The sequence below is a fragment of the Eumetopias jubatus genome, unplaced genomic scaffold (assembly GCF_037043125.1).
Source record: "Eumetopias jubatus isolate StellerSeaLion01/CBP00866 unplaced genomic scaffold, mEumJub1_p1.0 scaffold_5, whole genome shotgun sequence".
In the NCBI taxonomy this organism is placed as follows: Eukaryota; Metazoa; Chordata; class Mammalia; order Carnivora; family Otariidae; genus Eumetopias; species Eumetopias jubatus.
In genome coordinates this window covers 123,936,695-123,962,543 of record NW_028274811.1, presented here as the reverse complement: position 1 = coordinate 123,962,543, position 25,849 = coordinate 123,936,695, and the positions used below count along the sequence as shown (strand labels likewise).

Sequence of the window (25,849 nt, the reverse complement as noted above, 5' to 3'; positions counted from 1 at the left end):
CATGTCTCCCTTCTATCCTTTCTTTTTCTTTTTCTAGCCAGTAATCCAAACACTGAATATCTGATGAGCATTGGCAACCTACAAAAGTCAGTTTCTGTTGCCAGAGTTGTTTCTGCTGTAAGGGCTGGTGCCCAGTATGTCCTCTTTAGAGAAGGCAGTTGGTACCTAGGCCCAAACTGACTGGGAGGAAATGGGGGTGCTATGGAGCAGCACTTTGGAAGACTCTCAGACCCTGGGGGAGTACCACCTGTGTGCGCCTAAGGCAGGACGGTTGCAGATCGGTAGATTTTGTGACCATCCTTCAAAGGGCAATGTCGTGTATTGTCTCCTAAGAGTTTTTCTCAGCCCACCTTCCAGTTCTCAGAGATCCCATTGTCCTGCTAAGATGGATGAAAATGGTGGCACCCAAGATAGCAGTGTAGGGCCCCCTTTTTTCTGGGTGTAAGAATGTTCACTCTAGTGCAATGTCTCTTTCTTGTTTTAAAGAATTTGTAATGAAATGTTTCATACATCAGGGTTCATATAAAGATAATATGAACACTCATAGGTACCCAGCACCTGTCTTAAGAAATAGACTGTTATAGAGCACTCAAAGGCTTCTGTGTCCTGCAGCTCATTCACATCCCTCTTCTACCTTCCCTCAGGTATTTATGTCATGGTCCTACTTTTCTTATGAGTTTAAGACATATATATATATACACACACATCTACATATGTATTTAGAACTGTATACATATACACACATATATATATTTACACATAAACATATATATTTAGTTCTATATAGGTCTATTTATATATATTTATCCCTAAATAATATATTAAATTTTGCTTGCTGTTGAATTTTATATAAATGGCATCAAACTGGATATGTTCTTTTGCGATTTCCATTTTTTGCATGGAATAATGTGAGATTAAGCCATGTCGATTCATTAAGTACTCATTCATTCATTTCTCCTGCAATATAGTATTCCATTCCATAGATAGAATATAATTCATTTATCTAGTCTCTGTTGACAGATATTTAGGGTGTTACTAGTTGTTATAAATAGCAAATTTGTAATGTTTTTTACTAATATAAATTCTGATGCTATGAATGTGTTTTGCACATGTCCTGGTACACATGTGGGAGGATTTCTCCAGATTTTGTAAGTTGGAGTGAAATTGCTGGGTCAAAAGGTGTGAACATTATCTACTTATTTCCAAGAATTTTTGCAGAGTGGTTGTATACATCTAACATCAGGGTATAAAGAGTCCCCATGGATCCCATCCTTGGTAATATTTTTATTGCCCAACATTTACTTTTTTTGGCAGTCTCGTCAATATAAAGATGCAGATCTTTCTGGTACTAATTGGCATTTCCTTAGTACTTATGAGATGAAACTTTTTTTTTTTTTTTGGTCATTGAGGCTTCCCCTCTTGTGTTGAATTCTTTGTGTGTTCCCAATACATCCTGATCCGTTTGACAGAGCTCTCCGTGTATGGCTCAAGTAGAATAGAAAAGGGAGGGAAGGCGTATGTTGACAGTGTGTGCTCTTTTCTCCATGAAGGCCGCGAGGAAGCAGGAAGTGGCCGCTATGGATCCCGTTATACAATCGACACGGGAGTTGGTGAGGATGATGACGGGTTTGAAGACTACTTAGATTTGGATATTTCCTTTGAGGAGGTAACAAGAATCTCTGCTTGTAAAACCTGGGAATTTTTGTTTTCATGCTGAACAAGGCAATTTAACCAATGGACCATAAACATATTATTTAAAACTTACTTAAAACTTACTTAAATTGGCCCATTTGCTCTTAACATGTATTTATTTTCTGTATTGGGCTCCAGGTGCTCATAAATTCGTAGTAACTAGGTACCGACCATGCTAATGTCCTGTAGCCAGCCCCTGCCTGCTGACTTCACAATCCGGCAGAAACATATTTAGATTTCCCACCAAGTGGACATGTATAAAGTCAGCTATTACAAGGAAATGAACAATTCCTTGACAAAGTAATACATCTTTGTGATATTATAATAATAAAAATCATGTAATATCAGCTTTGCCACTGATTTTCTGAATAGCACAGGGAAAGGTACTTAAAATCCTTGAACCTAAAGTTCTTGTCCATAAACTGGGGTCAGTACTATCTGCCCCACCTACATCCTAGGGTTTTGAGAAATAACAAAAGTGACCATATTGTCAAATATTAGACATCAACCATAATAAGGCTGTCCAAACACTGTGCTCTGTGTTAATCCTCAACCCTTTCTCTTCTCTGGCTTTAGGCGAAACCACTTCCTGTTCTCAAAGGAGGAAATAGGAAATTTTTGGCGGAATCCAAGATGGCACTCAGGTCAAACCCAAAGACTGCTCCAAGGCTTGGCCCCCCTACCCTAGCATCTCTCCCAATGACTACAGTGGCTCCCCAGCCTACTCCAGTGGAGAGGAAAGGGAAGAATGGTGTGCTTATAATGCCAAGGCTCTTTGACATGTCTTGTGATGAAACGCTCTGCTCTGCTGATAGCTTTTGTGCCAATGACTACACCTGGGGGGGCTCGCGGTGCCATTGCAACCTGGGCAAAGGTGGTGCAAGCTGCTCAGAAGGTACGCCCTTGGTGGGGAGAAGAACATGGTTGGGGGTTGGCCCCAGTGGGAACCAGAGGGCAGTTTTATGCTCCACACATGGTTCCTTCTAGCCTTTTTTCTAAGATAAGCACCTTTTCCATGTATTCATAATTAAATTAGCTATCCAGGAAAAATCTAAGGCCACTTCCATTCCTTCTAGTTGAATAGTGCCCTGTTTCTGTATGTGCCATATGTGTAGTACTTTTGGAGCAATTAACAAGTCATCCTAAGAGCACCTTGGGGAGGCAGACTTTACTTGGATCACATCTCTACTGAAAAAGTGCAACTCAAACATGGGCATGAAGGTAAGAAAGATAATAATTGAGCCAACTTACATTACACAGATGTCCAGCTGGAAGGCAGGTGTCAGTGGTCTTGAAACCATTGATTTCTTTTTAGGGTAGCAAGTTAACAATCTCCAGTTTCTCCCTAGGAATTTCTGAAGCTCAAAGTTCCCAAGAACGAGAATCATAGGTGTAAAAAGTAGAGAAGATAATAAGCTAGGTGTAACAGATTTTTCGGGGTTTTCACTTAATGACTTCTAGGCAATGTCATAAATTGATTTTTGCATTTGAAGAAGTAAGGAAATCGTATAGTATGCTTTTATGTTGTCTTTTTCTCTTTTCAGATATTGTTATACAGTATCCCCAGTTCTTTGGCCACTCCTATGTAACTTTTGAGCCTCTGAAGAACTCCTATCAGGAATTTCAAATTACTCTTGAATTTAGGGTAAGAAGGATTAGTTGTTTGATGAATGCCTATTGGACGGACATCTTAGCTCAGCATTGTGCCATATCAAATGGGGCGGGCTGGAAATGCAAGAAGTGTGGAGGTAAATAGCAAAGGTAAATATGACACAGAGTCTGTCCTTAAACACATTCACACGGTAGCAAGAACGATGGGCGCATTCACACATTCCAGGGTGCCAGTGAGTGCAGGGTGGGTTCTGTATGCTACTGAACCATGGAAGTGGCTGGCTGACCAGTGAGAGCATGCAGGTCCTAGCGCTGTGGCTCTCGTCATCATTGTGACTCTTCACAGGCCAGAATCTCAGAGGCATAATGCATTCCCCATTCCAAATCCCTCTTAAAGGGAGCTCACATGTCTGTCATCCTTGCCATGATGATAACCGAACAAATAGAAAAATGGCTACATACACAGCCCTGGCACATAGTGAGAGCCCAGTGGATGCTCTCGGATCTGAATCAACTGCAAATCAGATTTCAATCAGGGACTTCAGTTTAGAGTTATTCTTTTGGGCATCTCGGACAATACGGCAAGGTTTGGAGATCTGGAAACAAGTCCCCTTTGAGGTCATGGTCACAGTGCTGAGTGTCCAAAAGATGATCTGTCCCAGTCTAGGCAGCCGACATGGGTGAAAACCAACCTAGTCTATCAGCGGGGCAGATTTTATCATCCTGTTCCCCTAACAGAAGGAAAGAAGCAAATGTGCATGCTTCTCCAGAGGGAGGGAAGTAAAAAGAGTAAAAATAATAATAATAATAAAATAGAATGCTCTTTGGTGAAAATAGAATTCGATGGACACACCAACAGCCTCCCTGTGATGGTGGTCTTTGTGCACATGGTTTTCCTGAAGCTCCGCCGGTGGACCCACCAAGCCAAGGGAAGAGCAGGTCAAAAGCAGAGCCAGCTTTCTCCAAACTCACTACCATTCCTCACACACTGTTGATATCACTGCCCTTTGTTTCCTGGAAAGGAATGGAGAATTGGTACCTGGGAGTTCCCTGGGGTCCTTGTGCTTGCCCCTTTGTAAACAGGACCACAGAGAGAGTGCTCAGGTTTCATATTCATGAGTGTTTCCAGGTGGTGCTCATTGTTGGTGTGGCTTTTGTTCAAACAATAGGCAGAGGCGGAGGATGGCTTATTGCTCTACTGCGGGGAGAATGAACACGGGAGGGGCGATTTCATGTCTCTGGCCATCATCCGACGCTCCCTCCAGTTCAGGTAACTCCCACTGAAACCCCACGGATTTGTTAATACCATCCTACGTTATGTTTACATTTTTATAGTGTGAATAAAATATAAATGGGATGGATTCCTGCAGATAAAGGAATGGTGTATATAAGGCGAGCATGGAGCTGCTTACTAAGTAGTGGCATATCAGGATTGCAGGTCACCCTTGAAGCTTGAGTTTTGGAGCCCTGTAACTGTTCATTCAACAGGAAATGTTTCTGGAGCAGCTGCAGTATACCAGGCACTGTTGTCGGTCCAGTGAATGCAACAGTGAGCCCAAGCGACCCAGTCCCTTCACTCCTGGAGCTCGAGTAGATGTGATGGGAAGGAGGAGGGGATCTTCTTGTCTCCTGTGGCAAATAAGACTGAGGGCCATAGAGAGCAGAGAGGGGCCTACAACCTCCTGAGGGTTCCCAGAGGCCCAAAGCCCATCCTCGGCTCCCCTGACCCAGGGCCGTGGCGAGCTGTTTGGCGCTCCTCCCCAGCCCTAATCATTTCTCTCCCAGTAGACTTTGGAAGCCACCTTTAGTCTGTGCGTGGGCTTCTGGGGGTGGAGTTTTGTGGAGGTGTGAGTGTTTTAACCACCCTCATGGGGGTGTACACAGCACCTATTTGAGAACGACCAGTGAGGCTCAGCCTTGTCCTTGTCCCTAGTGCACTGGTGAAGGTCCTGATGACACCATCTCTCTGCTGCCTGACCTTCAGCAAGTGACTTAACCTCTCTGCGCTGGCATTTCCTCCCAGGACTCTTGTGAGGATGAAATGAATGAATACACAAAAGTGCTTAGAGCAGTGCCTGGCTCATAGCAAGCACTCCGTAAGCACTAACCATTATTTCCTTTTGATTATTTCAGCCCCAGAATTACTTTAGGTTAAGCTGGAGAAGACTGTTGAACACCCCACTTGGGGAAGACAGCGGTTCCCATCCTTTGCTAAATGCTTTGATTCATGGGAGTTTGGTGCTGGGCCAGGGTCTGGGGCAGCAGTTCTCACACTCGGAGGATGTGTACCACTGGCAGGGATTTGCCAGTAGCCGCTCTCCAGCTCTGCACCTCCTGATTCTGCCACCTCCTTATAGATAAGCCTACTCCGCCATGCCTCTCAACCCCATTCCTCTCCACCGAGGATCGTGGAGCCACAGGGAATCCATGAGAAGTAGCTGCAGTTAGTGCAGGTCCTGAGAAGTATGATGCTGGTTGCGGGTCCTTCCCTGCTGGCCATCTCGTGACCCACAGGGAAGTGACATGGCGGCCATCTGGAAGTTGATGGGATAGGGTCGGAATTCTAGATGTAAGGCACAGTGACTACTGGGTACCCTGCACCATCGGGAAGTTGGAGGAAGAAAACAAAAACAAGACCAGAGCAATCATCTGAGACTGCTCCTCCTCTGCCCACACCTCCCCACAAAGCTGGGGCCCCCTGAGGAAACTGCACCTGCATTTGGGCACAGCTGAACACAGATGGCAGTGCTGGCCAGCTCGCCAAGATGAGTGTGAAGACTTGTGTTTTTAACATTTTATTAATATCACTGAGCCCGTCATCTGGGAGTTGGGAGAAGTCCCCAGAGAAATACCTGGAAGCAGAAAGACTCAAGTTCTAATCCGCTGTACCTTGGATCCACTTTGAAGCATCTGGCAGTCACTGAGAGAGGGTGAGGGGAGGATCTTAGGTGCCCATCCTTTTTAAAGCCGCAGAGAAAATCAGGTTGAAGAAGGCCCCACATTTGAAGCATCTATGGGCAGATTGAAGATAACTGGACTGAGACTGGCCCAGAGAGCAGGCGTCCAGCTCTTTCGTGTAGAGATTGAAACGGTTCCTGATATTCATAAACATAACCCAACAGGTTGATGCTCAAAGAAGCCACCGCCCCAGAAGTGCTGTCCACGGGGTCTGAACACATAAGGAGCTGGTTAATCAGAGAGCCTTTCTCTCCTTTTCCTCCCCACAGGTTTAACTGTGGAACTGGGGTTGCCATCATTGTAAGTGAAAGCAAAATCAAACTAGGGGCCTGGCACACGGTTATGCTCTACAGAGATGGGCTCAAAGGACTGCTGCAGCTGAACAACGGCACCCCGGTGTCAGGCCAGTCCCAGGTGAGTGCGAGCCTCACGCCCTGCCCGCCCACCTAGCACCCACCATTAACATCCCCGCCCCGCCCCCCCCACTCGGAGGGCTGAGGCAGACGAGGCAGGATGCATGCTCAGGGCACCCATCCATCCCACATCTCCCGAGGAGAAGAGTTGAACTTGCAAGCATCATCACTGTGGGGGCACAGAAACGTGCAGTTGGCCTTGTGCTCAGGGCCATGTTGTCTTGCCACAAGGACATCAAAGCCAGGGGTGCAGAAGAAGGCCTGGATTGGAAGAATAGAAGCCATTATTAGTGCCAAACACAAAGCTTGCTTTTAAGGCAAGGGTGTTGCCATGTGACTTTAGAAAACAGTCCTGAAAAGTTCACTTGGTTGAATCTGCAGGAATGATCCTTTCATCTACCATTTTGGGGGGCCGTGATTACAGGAAGTGGTCAAACAATTTAACTGTTGGGCTACTCAGTAAATCACCTAGGTATTCACATGTTGGTCATGCTCTGGGAAATTTTAGAACCCTGTTGAGAGTAAACAGTTTGGATTAGCAACCTGCCAAGGAACCGAGTCTGTAATTATAATCAGGCAGGTGTCTGTATTCTCTGAGGAAAAATGTAGCAAGAACGCCTTTGTGTATATGTGTGTGGTTTCCTCCCTGCCTGGACTTTTCACTATTTTTTGCTGGCAAGACATGTTATATAAAGGGCCATGCCTTGCTGATTCCCATAAATTTGGACCCCAGTGGTTCCAAAGGAACAAGAATCCAAATATAGTGCATATGAATCCAGTGAGATTGCTTATGCATATATGCATGTATTTCTAAGGGGAAAAAGACAGGATAAACGAACTGTAGAATCACATCCACGCCAGGACAATAGCCCTAATATGATTACAATTAAGTTTGATAAGAATAAAGAAGCTTTGAACTTGGATCCCAAATACTAGCAGTGAATATAAGATGGAGAAGCTGTAATAGAAGTAATACATGCCAAAATGTCTTATGGCTTAAAGCAAGGAAATTCAATAAAGGTTAATAAACAGAGCCATGTGGTAACAACAAGCTAAAGAAATTATAAGTTGCAGTAATAAAGACATAGTATCTAGAAAAATGGAGGTGATAATCCTATTACATTCTAGGAGCTATGTATATCGCCTCCAGTGCTCTAATGGTAACTCAGATCCTCCAAGAGGCTTGCGTTCAGATCTGTGATTGCACTCCAGGAGGACCACAGACAAACTGGAGCATGTTTAAAGGGCAGTCATTGAAACAGGAAAATGACCTGAAATCCCTAGAATGATTGATTGAAGGAGCATTGTTTAGTTTGGAGAAAAGAAGGTGAAGGTGTGGGTGATGGTGCCTTTTCATCACAGAATCAGAGAGAGAGAGTTTGGAGGAAGAAGGACTTAACTCTGTGGACCCCCAAGGTGAAATTGAAAGGGGAGAGCCTAAGGAAGTGATTTTAACTCCACTTAATCATACAAAGGTGTACAGAAGGGCAACAGACTATCTCAGAAGACAGTTCCCTGTCCTTAGGGGTGTTCAAAAAATATGTTACCAAAATCTTTTGGTGGGGATACACAAGGGCTCCAGAAGACAATGGGAGCTTGGACTATATGAGTTTCTGTATCTTTTCCAATCCTATGGGTCTATAATTTTAATGAATATAAGAATTAATTGCAAGAAGCATATAATGTCATGGCTACTCAGGGCAACATTTGCCTCTCTACTACCAGGACTTGCTAGCAAGCTGAAAAAAAGCAGGACAGCAGCTGTGGAATGTTTAGTAAACTGTCTTGGGAGATAGTGACTCTGTCTTGAATCAAGATTTACAAAGTTCTTCCGGATCTGGCTTCAGCCTGATTCTGTAGGAGAACTCTGTAGTTTAAGTTACAACTCAGAGTGATCCCAACCCAAAGCAAGGGACTTGGTCTTTCACACTTTGGCATCCATCAAAAACTGTTAAGTGCTGTGCTGGGGGAAGGCAAACTCCAGGGCACTTCCAATTCTCTGCATAGCAGGCAAAGCAGGCTCCAGAACCCAAAGCAACCCTCATCGGAGGAAGGTAAAGTCCAACCTTTACCAGACTATTGCCTGGGATGTTGTAAGGGAGGCTCAGAGGAACCACCCACCCTACAATACATGTAATGTTCCAGAAAAGGAGAAAAAGATTGAGTTGTCAGGCCCCTGCTGTGGTCCTGGATCAGGGAACAGAGTGAAGATAGGATCCAGGAGTAAATTCTGAAGATCTTAATGAAATAAGCCATAGGGCACTCAAATCATCTAACGAAAGCAGTATGCCCAGTGGTTGGTGAACAACCCTTAAAATTCACTGTTTTAAGTACTTTAAAGCTGCCTAGCTCATATTCAGTATACTATTTATAAATGATTCTTATCTATCCATTAGAAAAGATAAAGTAATGGTTTAGATGTTCTATTTGTTGGCAACAAAAGTCTAAAAGATAAAGATTACATTTCAGTGGCTTACATTCTGGACTTTTTATAAATTCTGGCAACATGCTTTTTCCCAGCCCCTTTTAATCCAAATGAATAAGATATTTCTGTAATAAAAACAACAACAACAACAACAAATGACAAAGGGCACCTTAATTTTGTCCTACCTAATGTTCAGGTCTGTATTTTGTAACCTCAAAACCTGCAATGCAGATTGTGGTTTTCTCTAAGATTAGAAATGTCCCTACCTAACTGTAGATACACACACACACACAAGTTGTATCCATGAGCAAATTTCAAAATATTTTGCAACACAATCTGTGTGGCAATCCTGCCCCCTCCCCACACAATATTTCTTGCAGGACATAGTATAAGGGTGACTAAGAGAGTAAAAGGTGAGTGTTAGCCCACATATACACAAAATTAGCATTATCACCCTTTGAGACATGCAAGAACCCTATGATTCATCCAAGGTACACAGTAAGTTGGTGTCAGGACTGGAAAGAGAAAGTTTTTTTTGGATGCCCAGCATGGTGCCCTGCCTGTTGGGTTGCTCTTGGCTCTGACCTACCCTCCCTTCCCTTCCCCTCTAGGCATTCCAAAACCATCCCTTCTCAAAACACAGCCCTCTGAGGAGCTCACTGGGTTTCCTACAGTAACCATGGGTTTAATTTTCCAGTAGGTCAATGTTGTAAATATAAACGTAGATGGAAGAAAGCAGTGGGGCTATAAACTACATCTTAACCATGCCCCTCATTAAAATCTGTTGTGTTTTGGCTTTCAATTTTGGTTTGTGAGTTATAGTTGTTCATCTTTCTTAAAGGGCCAGTACAGTAAAATTACCTTCCGGACGCCCCTCTATCTTGGTGGGGCTCCCAGCGCATACTGGTTGGTCAGAGCAACAGGAACAAACAGAGGCTTTCAAGGCTGTGTGCAGTCGCTCACCATTAATGGGAAGAGTATCGACATGAGGCCCTGGCCCCTAGGGAAGGCACTCAGTGGGGCCGACGTGGGTAAGTGGTTGCCCAGTGGGCCAGGGTGCTCTTGTGGGATTGCCTTTCTGGTGTGGGCCAGGGAGGTGAGCAACTTCATGAATTGCAACCCTAGGCAACTGGATAATGCACAACTTCAGGAGGGAGGTGGGACCAAGGGGTGAGGTTGGTGCTTTGCAGCCTGATCAGCAAGACATGGTAAACAATACAGCACGCCAAACCCTTGGTTGTGTCCCACTGCTCTTGGCCTTCTTCATGGAGCATGGCATGGTCTCATCCCACAAAGCGACAAGCAGCTGAGCCCTTTCACCCTTCCTCACTCAGTCCAGTGGAAAAGCCAACACAATCATGTAAGAAGAACCTTCATAAGCTCTCTGCTTCCAAGAGAATTGGCCAAATTCTAATTCTTGACCACTGTGTCTGACACGTTCTCAAATGCCCTCTCCTTAACTCCTCACACCAGCTCTACGAGGTAGTGATGATTATTATTATGCCTATTTTATACATGAAGAAACTGGGGCTAAAAGTCAAATAAAACTTCTCCAAAAGAGCAGGCAGAGCTAAGACTGACTTTTTTTCTGTTTTCTTTTTTTATTAAGACTTTATTTTTTTCAGCAGTTTAAGGTTCACAAAAAATTTGAGAGGAAGGTACAGAGATTTCCCATATGCCCCCTACCCCCACATGCATGGCCTCTGGCAGGACCAACATGCCCCTGGAGTGGTACCTTTGTTTCACCTGATGAACACGTGCTGACACATCAGTTATCACCCAAAGTCAGTTCACGTTATGGTTCACTCGTGGCGTCATGCATTCTGTGGGTTTGGACAAATGTATAACATGTATCCGTTATTATGGTGTCTGTATACAGAGTATTTTTGCTGTTCTAAAAGTCCTCTGTGCTCTGCTCATTTATCCTGCCCCTCTCTCCCCACCCTCAACCTCCGGCAACCACTGTTTTTTTTTTTTTTTTTAAATGTCCTCTTTTTTTTTTTAAAGATTTTATTTATTTGTTCATGAGAGACAGAGGGAGGGAGAGAGAGAGAGAGAGAAGCAGAGGGAGAAGCAGGCTCCCCGATGAGCAGGGAGCCCGATGCGGGACTCGATCCCAGGACTCTGGGATCATGACCTGAGCCAAAGGCAGATGCTTAACCATCTGAGCCACCCAGGCGCCCTATCACTGATTTTTTTAATATTCTCTATGATTTTGCCTTTTCCAGAATGTCACATAGTTGGAGTCATATAGTAAGTAGCTTTCTCAGATTGGCTTCTTTCAGTTAGTAGTATGCATCCAAGTTTCATTCATGCCTTTTCATGGCTTGATGGCTCATTTCTTCTTAGTGCTGGATGATACTCCATCGTCTATATGTACTACAGGCATGTCTGTCATGCCCACTGAAGGGCATCTTGGTTGCCTCCATGTTTCAGCAATTATGAATAAAACTGCTATAAACATCAGTGTGCAGGTTTTTTGGGTGGACATAAGTTTTCAACTTTTTTGGGTAAATACCAAAAAGGAGTGTGATTGTTGGATCACATAGTAAGAATATGTTTAGTTTTGGGAGAAACTGCCGAACTGTCTTCCAGAGGAGCTGTACCATTTTGCATTCCCACCTGGAATGTTTGAGAGTTCCTGTTGCTCCACATTTTTGTTAGCATTTGGTGTTGTCAGAGTTCTGGATTCTAACAGATGTGTGGTGGTATCTCATTGTTGTGATTTGCATTTCCTTGATGACATATCATGTGGGGCATCTTTTCAAATATTTATTTACCATCCATATATCTTCTTTGGTCAGGTGTCCGTTAAGGTCTTTAGCCCATTTTTTAAAATCAGGTTGTTTGTTTTCTTATGGTTGAACTTTAAGGGTTGTTTTCTTTTTTTTTTTTTAAGATTTTATTTATTTATTTGAGAGAAAGAATGAGAGAGAGAAAGCACATGAGTGGGGGGAGGGTCAGAGGGAGAAGCAGACTCCCTGCTGAGCAGGGAGCCCGATGCGGGACTCGATCCCGGGACTCCAGGATCATGACCTGAGCCGAAGGCAGTGGCTTAACCAACTGAGCCACCCAGGCGCCCTCTTTTTTTTAATATATTTTGGACAACAGTCCTTTATCAGATGTGTAGTTTGCAAATATTTTCTCCCAGTCCTTGGCTTATCCTCTCATGCTCTTGACATTGCCTTTCATAGATTAGAAATGTTTAATTTTAATGAGATCAAACTTATCAGTTATTTCTTTTAAGGGCTGTGCCTTTGGTATTGTCTCTAAAAAGTCATTGCCTCACCCAAGGTCATCTAGGTTTTTGTCCACATTACCTTCTAGAAGTTTCATAGTTTTGTGTTTTACATTTAGGTCTGTGATCTATTTGAGTTAATTTTTGTGAAAGGTGTAAGGTCTGTGTCTAGATGATTAATATTATTATTATTTGCATGTGGATGTCCAGTTGTTCCAGCACCATTTTTTTAAAAAAAAGAATTTATTTATTTATTTGAGAGAGAGAGAGAGCATGAGCAGGGTAAGGGGGAGAGGGAGAAGCAGACTCCCCACTGAGCAGGGAGCCCAGTGCAGGGTTTGATCCCAGGACCCCAAGATCATGACCTGAGCTGAAGGCAGATGCTTACCCAGCTGAGCCACTCAGATGTCCCTCCAGCAACAATTTTTTGAGAAAACTAGGGTTGTTTTTAAAGCAATAAAGATGTTTATTCCATTACTGAGAGCAGATAGATAATTCTAAAGTTGGTTAACTCAGTTGACCATTTTAGTCTGCTAGGGCTGCCATAACAAAATACCACAGACTGGTGGTTTTAATAACATTATTTTCTCACAGTTCTGGAAGCTGGAACTCCAAGACGAAGGCAGTGGCAGGTTTGGTTTCTCCAGAGGCCTCCCTCCTCGGTTTGCAGATGGCAATCCTTCCACTGTGTCCTCACATGGCCTTTGGGTGCCTGTATCCCTGGTGGCTCTCCCTCTTCTTACAAGGACACTGATCAGATTGGATTAGGTCCCACCCTTAAGACTTCATTTCCCCTTAATTACCATCTGAAAGGCCCTGTCTCCAAATACAGTCACATTGGGAGTTAGGGCTTCAACCTATGAATTTTTGTTTTTAAGATTTTATTTATTTATTTATTTATTTATATTTTTTAAATTTTTTTATTGTTATGTTAATCACCATACATTACATCATTAGTTTTTGATGTAGTGTTCCATGATTCATTGTTTGTGCATAACACCCAGTGCTCCACGCAGAACGTGCCCTCTTTAATACCCATCACCAGGCTAACACATCCCCCACACCCCTCCCCTCTAGAACCCTCAGTTTGTTTTTCAGAGTCAATTGTCTCTCATGGTTCATCTCCCCCTTCGACTTACTCCCCTTCATTCTTCTCCTCCTGCTATCTTCTTCTTCTTCTTCTTTTTTTTTCTTAACATATAATGCATTATTTGTTTCAAAAGTATAGATCTGATATTCAACAGTCTTCCATAATTCACAGCGCTCACCATAGCACATACCCTCCCCAATGTCTATCACCCAGCCACACCATCCCTCCCACCCCCCACCACTCCAGCAACCCTCAGTTTGTTTCCTAAGGTTAAAAATTCCTCATATCAGCGAGGTCATATGATACATGTCTTTTTCTGATTGACTTATTTCACTCAGCATAACACCCTCCAGTTCCATCCATGTCGTTGCAAATGGCAAGATCTCATTCCTTTTGATGGCTGCATAATATTCCATTGCGTATATATACCACATCTTCTTTATCCATTCATCTGTTGATGGACATCTTGGCTCTTTCCACAGGTTGGCTATTGTGGATATTGCTGCTATAAACATCGGGGTGCACATACCCCTTCGGATCCCTACATTTGTATCTTTGGGGTAAATACCCAGTAGTGCAATTGCTGGATCATATGGTAGCTCTATTTTCAACTGTTTGAGGAACCTCCATACTGTTTTCCAGAGTGTCTGCACCAACTTACATTCGCACCAACAGTGTAGGAGGGTTCCCCTTTCTCCACATCCCCGCCAACATCTGTCGTTTCCTGACTTGTTAATTCTAGCCATTCTGACTGGTGTGAAGTGGTATCTCATTGAGGTTTTGATTTGGATTTCCCTGATGCCGAGCGATGTTGAGCACTTTTCATGGTCTGTTGGCCATTTGGATGTCTTCTTTGGAAAAATGTCTGTTCATGTCTTCTGCCCATTTCTTGATTGGATTATTTGTTCTTTGGGTGTTGAGTTTGATAAGTTCTTTATAGATTTTGGATACTAGCCCTTTATCTGATATGTCATTTGCAAATATTTTCTCCCATTCTGTCGGTTGTCTTTTGGTTTTGTGGACTGTTTCTTTTGCTGTGCAAAAGCTTTTTATCTTGATGAAATCCCAATAGTTCATTTTTGCCCTTGCTTCTCTTGCCTTTGGTGATGTTTCTAGGAAGAAGTTGCTGTGGCTGAGGTTGAAGAGGTTGCTACCTGTGTTCTCCTTTAGGATTTTGATGGACTCCTGTCTCACGTTTAGGTCTTTCAACCATTCGGAGTCTATTTTTGTGTGTGGTGTAAGGAAATGGTCCAGTTTCATTCTTCTGCATGTGGCTGTCCAATTTTCCCAACACCATTTGTGGAAGAGACTGTCTTTATTCCACTGGACATTCCTTCCTGCTTTGTCAAAGATTAGTTGACCATAGAGTTGAGGGTCCATTTCTGGGCTCTCTATTCTGTTCTGTTGTTCTATGTGTCTGTTTTTGTGCCAGTACCATACTGTCTTGATGATGACAGCTTTGTAATAGAGCTGGAAGTCCGGAATTGTGATGCCGCCAGCTTTGCTTTTCTTTTTCAATATTCCTCTGGCTATTCGGGGTCTCTTCTGGTTCCCTACAAATTTTAGGATTATTTGTTCCATTTCTTTGAAAAAAGTGGATGGTATTTTGATGGGGATTGCATTGAATGTGTAGATTGCTCTAGGTAGCATTGACATCTTCACAATGTTTGTTCTTCCAATCCATGAGCATGGGACGTTTTTCCATTTCTTTGTGTCTTCTTCAATTTCTTTCATGAGTATTTTATAGTTTTCTGAGTACAGATCCTTTGCCTCTTTGGTTAAATTTATTCCTAGGTATCTTATGGTTTTGGGTGCAATTGTAAATGGGATCGACTCCTTGATTTGTCTCTCTTCTGTCTTGTTGTTGGTGTATAGGAATGCCACTGATTTCTGTGCATTGATTTTATATCCTGCTACTTTACTGAATTCCTGTATGAGTTCTAGCAGTTTTGGGGTGGAGTCTTTTGGGTTTTCCACATACAGTATCAGATCATCTGCAAAGAGTGAGAGTTAGACTTCTTCTTTGCCTATTTGGATGCCTTTGATTTCTTTTTGTTGTCTGATTTGCTGTGGCTAGGACTTCTAATACTATGTTGAATAGCAGTGGTGAGAGTGGACATCCCTGCCACGTTCCTGACCTTAGGGGAAAAGCTCTCAGCTTTTTTCGTGTTTGCAAATTCCTTTAGTTTTTGTTTGTTCTGGAAGCTTTTTATTTCTCCTTCTATTTTCAATGATAGCCGAGCTGGATATAGTATTCTTCGCTGCATATTTTTCTCGTTTAGTGCTCTGAAGATATCTTGCCAGTCCTTTCTGGCCTGCCAGGTCTCTGTGGATAGGTCTGTTGCCAATCTAATGTTTCTACCATTGTAGGTTACATATCTCTTCTCCCGAGCGGCTTTCAGGATTTTCTCTTTGTCTCTGAGACTCGTAAGTTTTACTATTAGATGTCGGAGTGTTGACCTATTTTTATTGATTTTGAGAGGGGTTCTCTGTGCCTCCTGGATTTTGATGCCTGTTTCCTTCCCCACTTTAGGAAAGTTCTCTGCTATTATTTGCTCCAATATACCTTCTGCCCCTCTGTCTCTTTCTTCTTCTTCTGGGATCCCAATTATTCTAATGTTGTTTCATCTTATCGTGTCGCTTATCTCTCGAAGTCTGCCCTCGTGATCCTGTAGTTGTTTCTCTCTCTTTTTCTCAGCCTCTTTATTTTCCATCATTTGGTCTTCTATATCACTGATTCTCTCTTCTGCCTCATTTATCCTAGCAGTTAGTGCCCCCATTTTTTATTGCACCTCATTAATAGCCTTTTTGATTTTGACTTGGTTAGATTTTAGTTCTTTTATTTCTCCAGAAAGGGTTTCTCTAATAACTTCCATGCTTTTTCCAAGCCCAGCTAGTATCTTTAAAGTCATGATTCTGAACTCTAGGTCCGACATCATACTAATGTCTGTATTGAGTAGGTCCCTGGCAAATGGTACTACCTCTTGTTCTTTTTGCTGAGGTGATTTTTTTCATCTTGTCATTTTGTCCAAAGGAGAATAGATGAATGAGAGAACAAAATGCTAACAGGTTAACAACGTCCCCAGCAAATATACTCTATACAAATTAGAAAAGACCTGAAGCCAGGGGAAAAGAAAGGGAAAGAAAGAAAAAAGAAAGAGAATAAAAAAGAAAAAGATAAAAACAAACAAAAACAGAACAAAACAAAAAAAAAACCAGAATAAGATCAAATATGATCAGGCTAGTGCATAGATCGGTGCCACACACTAGATTTTGGGCATATTTTGGTCTGTTAGAAGAAAGTGCCTCCTAAAATTTTAAAGGAAGAAAGACTTATATATGTACAAAATAAGGGTTGATACAATGAAGGGATGGAAGACTACTGTAAAGATGAAAATTATAAAAGGTTTTATAAACGGAATTGATAAGAAGTTGTTTGAAAGAAGAAAGAAGAAGATTTAAAAAAAAAAGAAAAGAAAAAAAAGGGAGAGACTGTGATCAGGCAGGAGACTAGAACAAAGCCATACACTAGTGATTTAGGGTATGTTTTGATCTGTTAGAAGAAAATGTATATCAAAATTTTAAAGAGAGAAGAACTTATATATATATGCCAAAAATAAGGGTAACTACTATGAAGGGACAAGATATGACTCTAAAAATGAAAAATAAAAAATGTTTTTTTAAAAAAGGGATTGATAAGATGTTGGTTGAAAAAGGGAAAAAGAAAAACTCAAAAAAACCCCCACAAAAAATAGTTTAAAAAATTAACTTTGAAAAACTAATGAATCATGGTAAAAAAGCCATGAATTCTATGTGCAGTATTCCCCTAGCACTGGAGTTCTCCCGTTCTCCTTGAACGGTGAACTTGGTCTTGGCTCGCTGGCTGTTCGTGCTGATCTTCTGGGGGAGGGGCCTGTTGCCGTGGTTCCCAAAGGTCTTTGCTGGAGGCGGAATTGCCCTGCCCTTGTTGGTCGGGGCTAAGCAAGCTGCTTGGGTTTGCTCTCAGGAGCTTTTGTTCCCTGCAAGCTCTCGGTGCAGCTTTGGAGGACCAGGGTGAAAATGGTGGCCTCCCACTCTCTGCCCCGAGGAGCTGAGAACTCGGGGCCCCACTCCTCAGTGCACCCCCAGAGAAAAGCAGTCAATCACTCCCATCTCCCTGGTCTCCGGCCGCACTCCGTGCTCACCCGGCCTGTGACCGAGTGTTTCTATCTCTGGCACCCGACCCGTTGTGGAGTCTCCAAACCCAGCAGATCCCTGCGGTGCGCTCCTGCACTGCTCCTCCCCGGGGAGGAAGGGGAGTCTCCCCGGCTCTGCTGCTTGTTGGGTCCCTGCTGGAGGCGCAGTGGCCCAACTGGGCCGCGGATCACAGTTTATGGCAACCCCGAGCTGAGAGCCCGCGCCTCGGCTCCGTCTCTGCAGTCGGCTTCCCCGCTCTGATACCTGGGAGCTCTGGCGCACTCAGGCTCCCCCGGTCTTTCTGTGACCCCGAGAGTCCTGAGTCCACACTGTCCCGTGAGGGTTCCACCTTCCGCTTAGCCATTGGAGTGACGTTCCTCAGCGGAACCGACTTCCAAAAGTTCCGATTTTGTGCTCTGCGGCTCTAGCACTTGCCAGAAGCAGCTGACGGAGGCCCCCTCCCCCGCCGTCTATCCTCCCGAATATTGCCTCGGATTCACTTCTCCGCATGCCCTACCTTCCAGTAAGTGGTCGCTTCTCTCTTCAGAGAGTTGTTGCTACTCTCTTCTTCGATCTCCTGTTGAGTTTGTAGGTGTTCAAAATGGTCTGATCCCTATTCAGCTGAATTCCTGAGACCAGACGAAATCCAGGTCTCCTACTCCTCCGCCATCAACCTATGAATTTTTTTAGTAACTTCCTCCTAAGATTACTTTGTCCAGATGAGTTGGGACGCATAAAAGTACTAAAAACATAGCAAACGTGTTGTAAATATATCTTGCTATTGATATTATTATTAATCCTGACTCCACCTATTAAGCAGGGTGTAAGTTATTTTTTCTCTCTTCATTGAACTAACAGGGGCAACAGCCCTGAAGGACAGATCTGTAGTGTCAAGACTGCATGGTCACCTCTGACAGGTAGTTAAGACATTGCGAAGTTGAGCAAGGACCAATTTTTGGCAGCATTTTAAATTCTAATATAGTGCGAAACCAACCTCTCCATTGAGCTGATGGCACCAGACAGCCCCATCTTGCTGGCTCTGGGCTCCCCGGAAGCTACTATTAGATTCTTTGATGACTATGAGCCTTATGATGAACCTTAATGGCAGGCATCAGTCACATTGCCTTTTTTCATTTTTTTCCCATTTATCACCCTGGCGTGCTGAAAAAGGGCTGCTTATCCTTCCTCAGGCTCCATCCTTGCTTTACTTTGAGTTAGTCCTTCAGAAATTTAAGTTCTTTTAAATTAAATGCAGTGCCATGATGGGGAAGACTGGGCTCATACCAACAGCAGTGAATTTCTGGTGGGGATACAGGCTTCCAGAAGAAGGAAATGACAGTAGCAGAGTCATGGTTCCTCTAAGAGCAACCCGAACCTCTAACTTGGCACTGCTGTCTTCAACCCCAGCTTTTTCTCTGTCCCCCTCCCCCCTTCCATTCAGCCTGCCCCAGCTCCTCATTACTCAAGCCCTCCCACTTCATCTCCTTCATTAGATTATTCCCCGTGATTGGACTCTCTCTAAACTCACGTTCTAGATTAGTCAGCAGTCTCAGCAAAATTTTGCATTCTCTGGTCTAGACTTGTCTTTTAGTATTGCCACCCAAATTCTCAAACCTAAACCAGCAACACTCCTTTTTTCCAATCCTATCTTGGATCTCCACACCCCGCTGGGTCAATGTAACAAAGCCAGCTTCCCATGTTATTCGAGACTCAAGAGGTCTGAGGTGTCCATGGGTCTCACCGTGGGCTTGTCAGTCTTTTTAGTCATTCTTTCCCTCAATATACTTATTTAATCATCTGCTTAATGCCAATCATGAAGCTGGGTGCTGGGGATAAAGTAATGAACAAGAACGACAGGATCCTAGCTCAGCCCTCATGTAGCTGCCGCAAGGAGAGACCGGATTGATCAAACAGCCGCAGAAGTAAATGTAAAATTACAGTTTGGTGTAAGTGTTAAAGGAGGAGTGACAGTACAATAACAGTGTGTAATAAGGGAATTTCATGAGCTGGAGGTCTGGGGAAGCTTTCTGAGGATTTAGTGCAAAGTTGCTATCTGAAGCATTTTTCTTTTAAAGCAGACAAGAGAGGCAGAGGAAATGACTTGTCCCAGTGGGAGTATGAGGGGGTGGTGGGTACCATGAGGTAGTCCGTGTTCTGAAAAGATCCCTCTGGCTGAGGACAGCTTATTGGATGCGGTATTCAAGAGATACATGTAAACTGGCTGGGAGGCTATGGCAGCAGTCCAGATCAGAGATAAAGGCCATTTGCTCCAGGCTGGTGGTGGTGACGGAGGTGTGGACTGAGTTGACAGGCCTCAGGTATGGACTGGGGGACGAGGGGCAGGACGTGGCTCCCTGCCCACATGTCCTTACTGTCTTCCACCCCATGATGTTCCACCTTTGCTTCTCTCCTCAGGGGCCTAAGTTCTCTCCTGCCCTCACTTTATTGTCTTGCATAAACACAAATGGGCATCTAGTAGGTTCAGGGTCAACAAAACTGATTTTATATATTGATGATGAGGTCCCGCCAGCACTCTAGGCCCATGACCTGGCAACCAACTTCCTTCCTCCTACTCTCAGAGTGGGAAGTTTCCCTTGTTTCTAAAACTAACCTATTTATCTCCACTCTGCACCCATCCTTCCCTACATCCCTGGACCTTGCTACCAGGATCATCATTTCAGTAACCCAAGGGTTCTTAACCTTTTGCGTGCCATGAACTTCTCTGGCAGTCTAGTGAAGCTGATGGACTCTTCTCAAAATGATGTTTTTGTTATTTTTTTTTTAAGATTTTTTTTGAAAGAGAGAGAAAGAGAGAGCAGTTTGGGGGAAGGGGCAGAGGGAGAGAGAATCCTAAGCAGGCTCCATGCCCCAGCTCAGAGCCTGACCCAGGGCTCGATCTCACGACCCTGAGAGCATGACCTGAGCCAAAATCAAGAATCAGACGCTTGGCTGAGCCACCCAGGCATCCCAAGATTTTATTTTTAAGTAATCTCTCCACCCAACATGGGGCTCAAACTTACAACCCTGAGATCAAGAGTCGCACGCTCCACCGACTGAGCCAGCCAGGTGCCCCTCAAAATTTTGTTTTTAAAGGCAGAGAATAATATCCATGATAGGAAACACTTACATTGAAATAAAGCTATGCAAAGTTTTTTTAAGCTTTGTTGTTATAATAGGATCTGTGCTTCTTTATAAAGCATTAGAAAACAGGATCATTTAATAGTAGATACTATGGCTACCATGATTTCAAAGTAGTAATTAGCATAAATGATAGTTTGAGATATCTGCGACAAGTGGAATGTGATGTGACAATAACTCAGGTCTGTTGGTCACAGGCCATGAGAACTGCTAATCCTTAGAGGTTCCTTGCGTACATTAGTAACTGAAGGAAACAGTTCAATTAGAAATGAGGGCAAATAAAGATTAATGTGTTTCCCATGTAAGTTCACGGACCCCCTGCCCTGGCTTATTCACACTTGCTCAGGTCCTCCCTGCCCAAACCGGTGCCATACCTCACACAGTCCTGCTACCTGCCCTACTTAGGAACCCCAGACCCCTCTCTCCTCTCTTTCTAGACCCGACTCTTGCAATCCTTCCAGGCCCCCGTGTGAACCTACAATGGGGCTTCTGCCTCCCACGGCACAGCAAAATCGCTCTCCTAAAACCGGGTGTGGCCATCTCTTTACAAAACCCGCAGCTCTTCTCCCTGGACTTCTCAGCAGTATTAACTCTGCCTTCTCTCTGTGCTGCTGATCCCCCCGAGCTCCTGGGACCTGCCCTGAGTCTTCCGAGCCCACTGGCCTATTTTCTCCCTTTGTCTTCCCTGCCGGCTCCTCACCCTCCTCTGGTTCCCTGGGAGTTCCGTGGGGCCCCTTCCCTGTCCGCTCTCAAGAATCCCCTCCGCTCTTGGTGTCAGGGTCACCCCCACGTCACCGCTGCCCCTCCAGTGTGCCCCCACCCGTGTGCGGGGGCTGTGCCCACGGGGCTCAGCAGGGGATGTTGGCACAGTCACCGTAGGCTTCAGCTGAGCGAGGCCAGCTCCTCTGCCCCGCAGTAAACAGTTCCTGCTCCCAGCCCTGCTCATCGCCCTACGCCCACCACTTTTCTTTTTTTTTTTTTTAAAGATTTTATTTATTTGACAGAGAGAGAGATAGCAAGAACAGGAACACAAGCAGGGGGAGCGGGAGAGGGAGAAGCAGGCTTCCCGTGGAGCAGGGAGCCCGATGCAGGGCTCGATCCCAGGACCCTGGGACCATGACCTGAGCCGAAGGCAGCCGCTTAACGATGGAGCCACACAGGCGCCCCATTCCACCACTTTTTGTTCAGACGGCCCAGCTGGGACCCCGGACGTTATGCTGGAGTCTGCCTCCGCCTTCAACCTCTAGAAGGAACTGGCTATTTCTTTCTTCCTTGTGTCTTCGCTATCTCTCCATGTGCTCTGTGACCACCCTGTCCACCCCCAGGTTCCCTCCCCATAGGATTTCGTTCCTCTTTCCCATGCCAGTGCTCCCAATCCGACTTGCATACCACGGCCAGCAGAATCCTGCCGAAACTCGCTTTCATCAAGGAAATGCCCCACCCCACTCCCACCTCTTGAAATATAGTCACAATGCAAACATATAAAGTAATATTTTCTCATGTGCATCTAAAATAACCCAAGAACCCCACGTCTTCCTGTGGGAGCAGCCCTTCTCTGAGAAAGGGTCGCAGTCCGCCAAGCCCAGTGGGGGCATGGGGCCTGTGAGTTTGGCTCTCGTGGATGCACATCACCCTCCCTGCGGAGCGAGGTTGCTGGCTGTGTTCTCTAGCTGTGGCTGCAGACCACGCGTCACTTGGACCTGAACTTCCAGGGGCCCCAGCTGGAATTTGCCGAGGCCAGCCCACCCTGGCTGGAGCGCCGAGCCATCTGGAAGGGCTTGAATTCAGCTCTGTCACGGGCCCCTGAGGTTGGCCTCCTCACCTGGGTGCACACTATACCCAGCCCGGCTCATCCTCCCAGTTAGGCTGAGCATGGAAGAAGAGACTGGATCAGCTCGACAAATGCAGAGGACTGAGGAGGAAAGGACGAGAGGCTTGCCCTACTGAGATGGCACAACCAGGCCAACATGGGGGAAGTGGGAGGTGGGCACAGCATCATCGCCTGCAGGGTGCAGGGCTGGACCCTCCATCAGAGATGTGTCCCTTTGCCCCCATCCCAGGAAGAAATGTTTTGTATTCAACCTATGTCGTTCTGGGCCCTTCTGTCTAATTTATTTCTTATATACAAGGAGAAAAGGAAGACCAAGGAAGCAGAAGAAAAGCAGTGTAGGAGAAGTCCATTTCTTTCCCTTTCATCTGATGATCTTGACAATGACAAAGTATGCCCTGGATGGGTCTCTCTGATATGTGTTTGGTAAAGAGAATGGACCCATCTGGTGTTGAGTCTCTCACCACTTTTTACTCCAGGCCACCTTTCTGTCTCCCATACGATCGTAACTTTGGAGGTATAAATAGGGATTCTGGAAGGCACACGCTGAGGTATTATGGAGCCCCCTCCCCCCTCCCTGCCCCAGACAGAGGAGTGGACAGTTCAGGCCAGGTCATACGTTAGACATGGCTTCAGTTCCCACCTTATTGCCTCAACTTTGAACCCACAGGGTGGTAGCACTTAAGGTAATTGGGGCCACACAAACTAGAACGCTTTTAACAGAAATGCCATGTTGACATCGGAGGGATTGAAACACACTCTTGTGGGAATAAGAGAGAGATGAATTAAAGCAGAAACAGCTCATTCATCGGTGGTCATAAAATTGTCTGACAATTTAGTATTTGATTTATTGTGTCCACCATGTTTTGAAGATTCTGTGGCTCTTCATAAAGAACAAGCCAAAATCAAATTAAAGCAAAGGGTACATTCCACTTACCCTGAAAGCTGTTTTCCAGTTGTGCAGGGGTACTAGTGAACAGGAGTGGGAACTGAACTGTATTTATTCGGAGCCCTGAGCGGTTGGCATGGTCAGCGCCATCATCTTGGCCTGGCTCACGTGATGGATCGGTTTTGTAATTCCTGTTCTGTATTCAGGGGAATGCAGCGGCGGACTCTGCGACGAAGCTTCGTGTATCAATGGTGGCACCTGCACGGCAGTCAAAGCCGACTCCTACATTTGCCTCTGTCCCCTTGGATTTAAAGGGCGACACTGTGAAGACGGTGAGAAAGAAGCAAGTTGATTGTGATCTCTGTCTGCACTGTTAATTCATGTTGATGTAATTTTTCATCAATGTGCTTTTAGCAAAGTCCCATACGTGTTTATGGGATTAAAGTTTATGCATTATTGGGAAACATGGGAGAATCTTTTTTTTTAAAGCTTTTATTTATTTACTTGAGAGAGAGAGAGAGCATGCACGAGGTGGAGGGGGTGGAGCGAGGCAGAGGGAGAAGCAGACTCCCTGTTGAGCAGGGAGCCCTACATGGGGCTAAATCCCAGGACCCTGAGATCATGACCTGAGCTGGAGTCAGATGCTTAACTGACTGAGCCACCCTGGCGCGCCCCCCCCTCTTTTTTTAAAATCAGGTTGCAGTGTCTTTGAGTGTTGAAGTGTCAAACCAACCAAAGATGTGTTCATTTGAAGATGCTCTTGGGCCAGGCTTTGGTGGGCTCCTTTTGGCCCTCAAAAAACTTTGAAAAACCTCTGTGTGTATGGTCTGTATCAGACCATTTGTAGCTCATGCTCCTTAGAATATCCGTCAGTTTCAGAGAAAAGGTTGGGAAAATATACACAGAATCATTAACAATGAGATGGGACAAAAGTCATCTTGTTTCTTTGTCTTTGTCCTGTTCTAGTGAATTATTCCACCTCTCAGTACTGTCTGTATAGGTCTCAATACATGTATAAACCAACATGTGTTTATATACATCTAAACACAATGCATACACAAACACACACATATAATGGAAAATTTTAAAGATTTAAAAGATTTTGGAACACCATGCAGAGTTGAACATGTTTTAATTTTTTACTAGTGATTCAAAATTGGACCTAAGACAGCATTCTGGGAGAAATTTTTTTTTAACACTGTATAATCTCAAATCTCATTTCACCTAGAAGAGGGTCTATGATTTCCAGTAAGCCAAAGCTGATACATATCATCTCATATTTTGTAGCCTAACATAATAAAGGTTGATCCTTGCTCACATCACACATCACTGCAGGCCAGTCGGGGGTTGGGCAGGGTATGCCATTCAGGGGTGCAGGCTCCTGCCTTCCAGTGGCTCTGCCAGGGCCTTAGAATCCCCCACCCCCCTGCTTCTTGCATTCAGCTAGCACATGAGGAAATTCGAGGGGCCAGATCTGGGGTGCTGTATAATACTCTCACCCACATTCTACACCAGCCAACTAACTCAGGGCTGCTGGGAAATGTAGTTTCGCTCTGTACCTAGGAGGAAAATAACGTGGCTGGTCCTGCCACAGAGGGATTTCTAATGACATGCTTCTTTCCTCAGCTTTCACCCTGATCATTCCTCAATTCAGCAAGTCCCTGAGGTCCTATGCTGCAACTCCCTGGCCGCTGGAGCCCCAGCATTACCTCTCCTTCACGGAGTTTGAGATCACGTTTCGGCCGGACTCGGGTGAGGGCGTCCTCCTCTACAGCTATGACACAGCCAGCAAAGACTTCCTGTCTATCAACATGGCGGGGGGCCACGTGGAGTTCCGCTTTGACTGTGGCTCTGGGACCGGTGTTCTCAGGTAAGGACTGAGACCTTCAGGGGCCCCCCTCCCCAAAAGCTAAATAGTGGTCACTTTGGGAAAAGATGACTTTGTCCTAATAGCTCGCACTCTTCCTGTCCTCCCTCCACAGTTATCTTTTCTGAAATTTGTCCTGGTGTTTACAGATAACATGCTTCCTTATGGCTCATACTTTCCTCCTAGCAAGATTTCCTTTTTTCCAATAACTCCCCAGCAGGGAGCAACTCTCTGCTTCCACCTATGGCAGACGGGCTTGCTTCAGATGGGGCTACCCTGCCTTCGTTTTGTACGGTGCCATCAGGAGAAACGTGATGAAGTGTAATTCATCTGCGCATGCTCAGAGCATCACTCGGTGGGCGCCCAGCAAATATGTGATGACTAGTAAAGAAGTATTAACAGACTTTGAACGAACAGAAATGTCCTTGGTGACCTCGCTTTCAATGTTTACTGTCCTCTTGCACTGTTTCTTTGATGGTAACCAGTTATTTTGCGAGTCTCTTACCGTTCTCCATGTAAGAGCC

The 25,849-nt window shown here is 44.7% G+C and overlaps 1 protein-coding gene across 3 annotated transcripts in view; it reads left to right on the top strand.

Annotated features, from left to right (window-relative positions):
- The window catches only part of EGFLAM (EGF like, fibronectin type III and laminin G domains), a 185,071-nt gene that overhangs the window by 127,487 nt on the left and 31,735 nt on the right, over nt 1-25,849 (top strand). For all 3 annotated transcript variants that reach the window (XM_088023705.1, XM_088023704.1, XM_088023703.1), the window contains 8 exons: nt 1,551-1,666; nt 2,269-2,587; nt 3,237-3,337; nt 4,473-4,573; nt 6,531-6,675; nt 9,941-10,130; nt 23,665-23,790; nt 25,085-25,328. In XM_088023705.1, the coding sequence (XP_087879831.1) occupies nt 1,551-1,666; nt 2,269-2,587; nt 3,237-3,337; nt 4,473-4,573; nt 6,531-6,675; nt 9,941-10,130; nt 23,665-23,790; nt 25,085-25,328 (1,342 nt within the window). The remainder of the gene's footprint in view (nt 1-1,550; nt 1,667-2,268; nt 2,588-3,236; nt 3,338-4,472; nt 4,574-6,530; nt 6,676-9,940; nt 10,131-23,664; nt 23,791-25,084; nt 25,329-25,849) is intronic.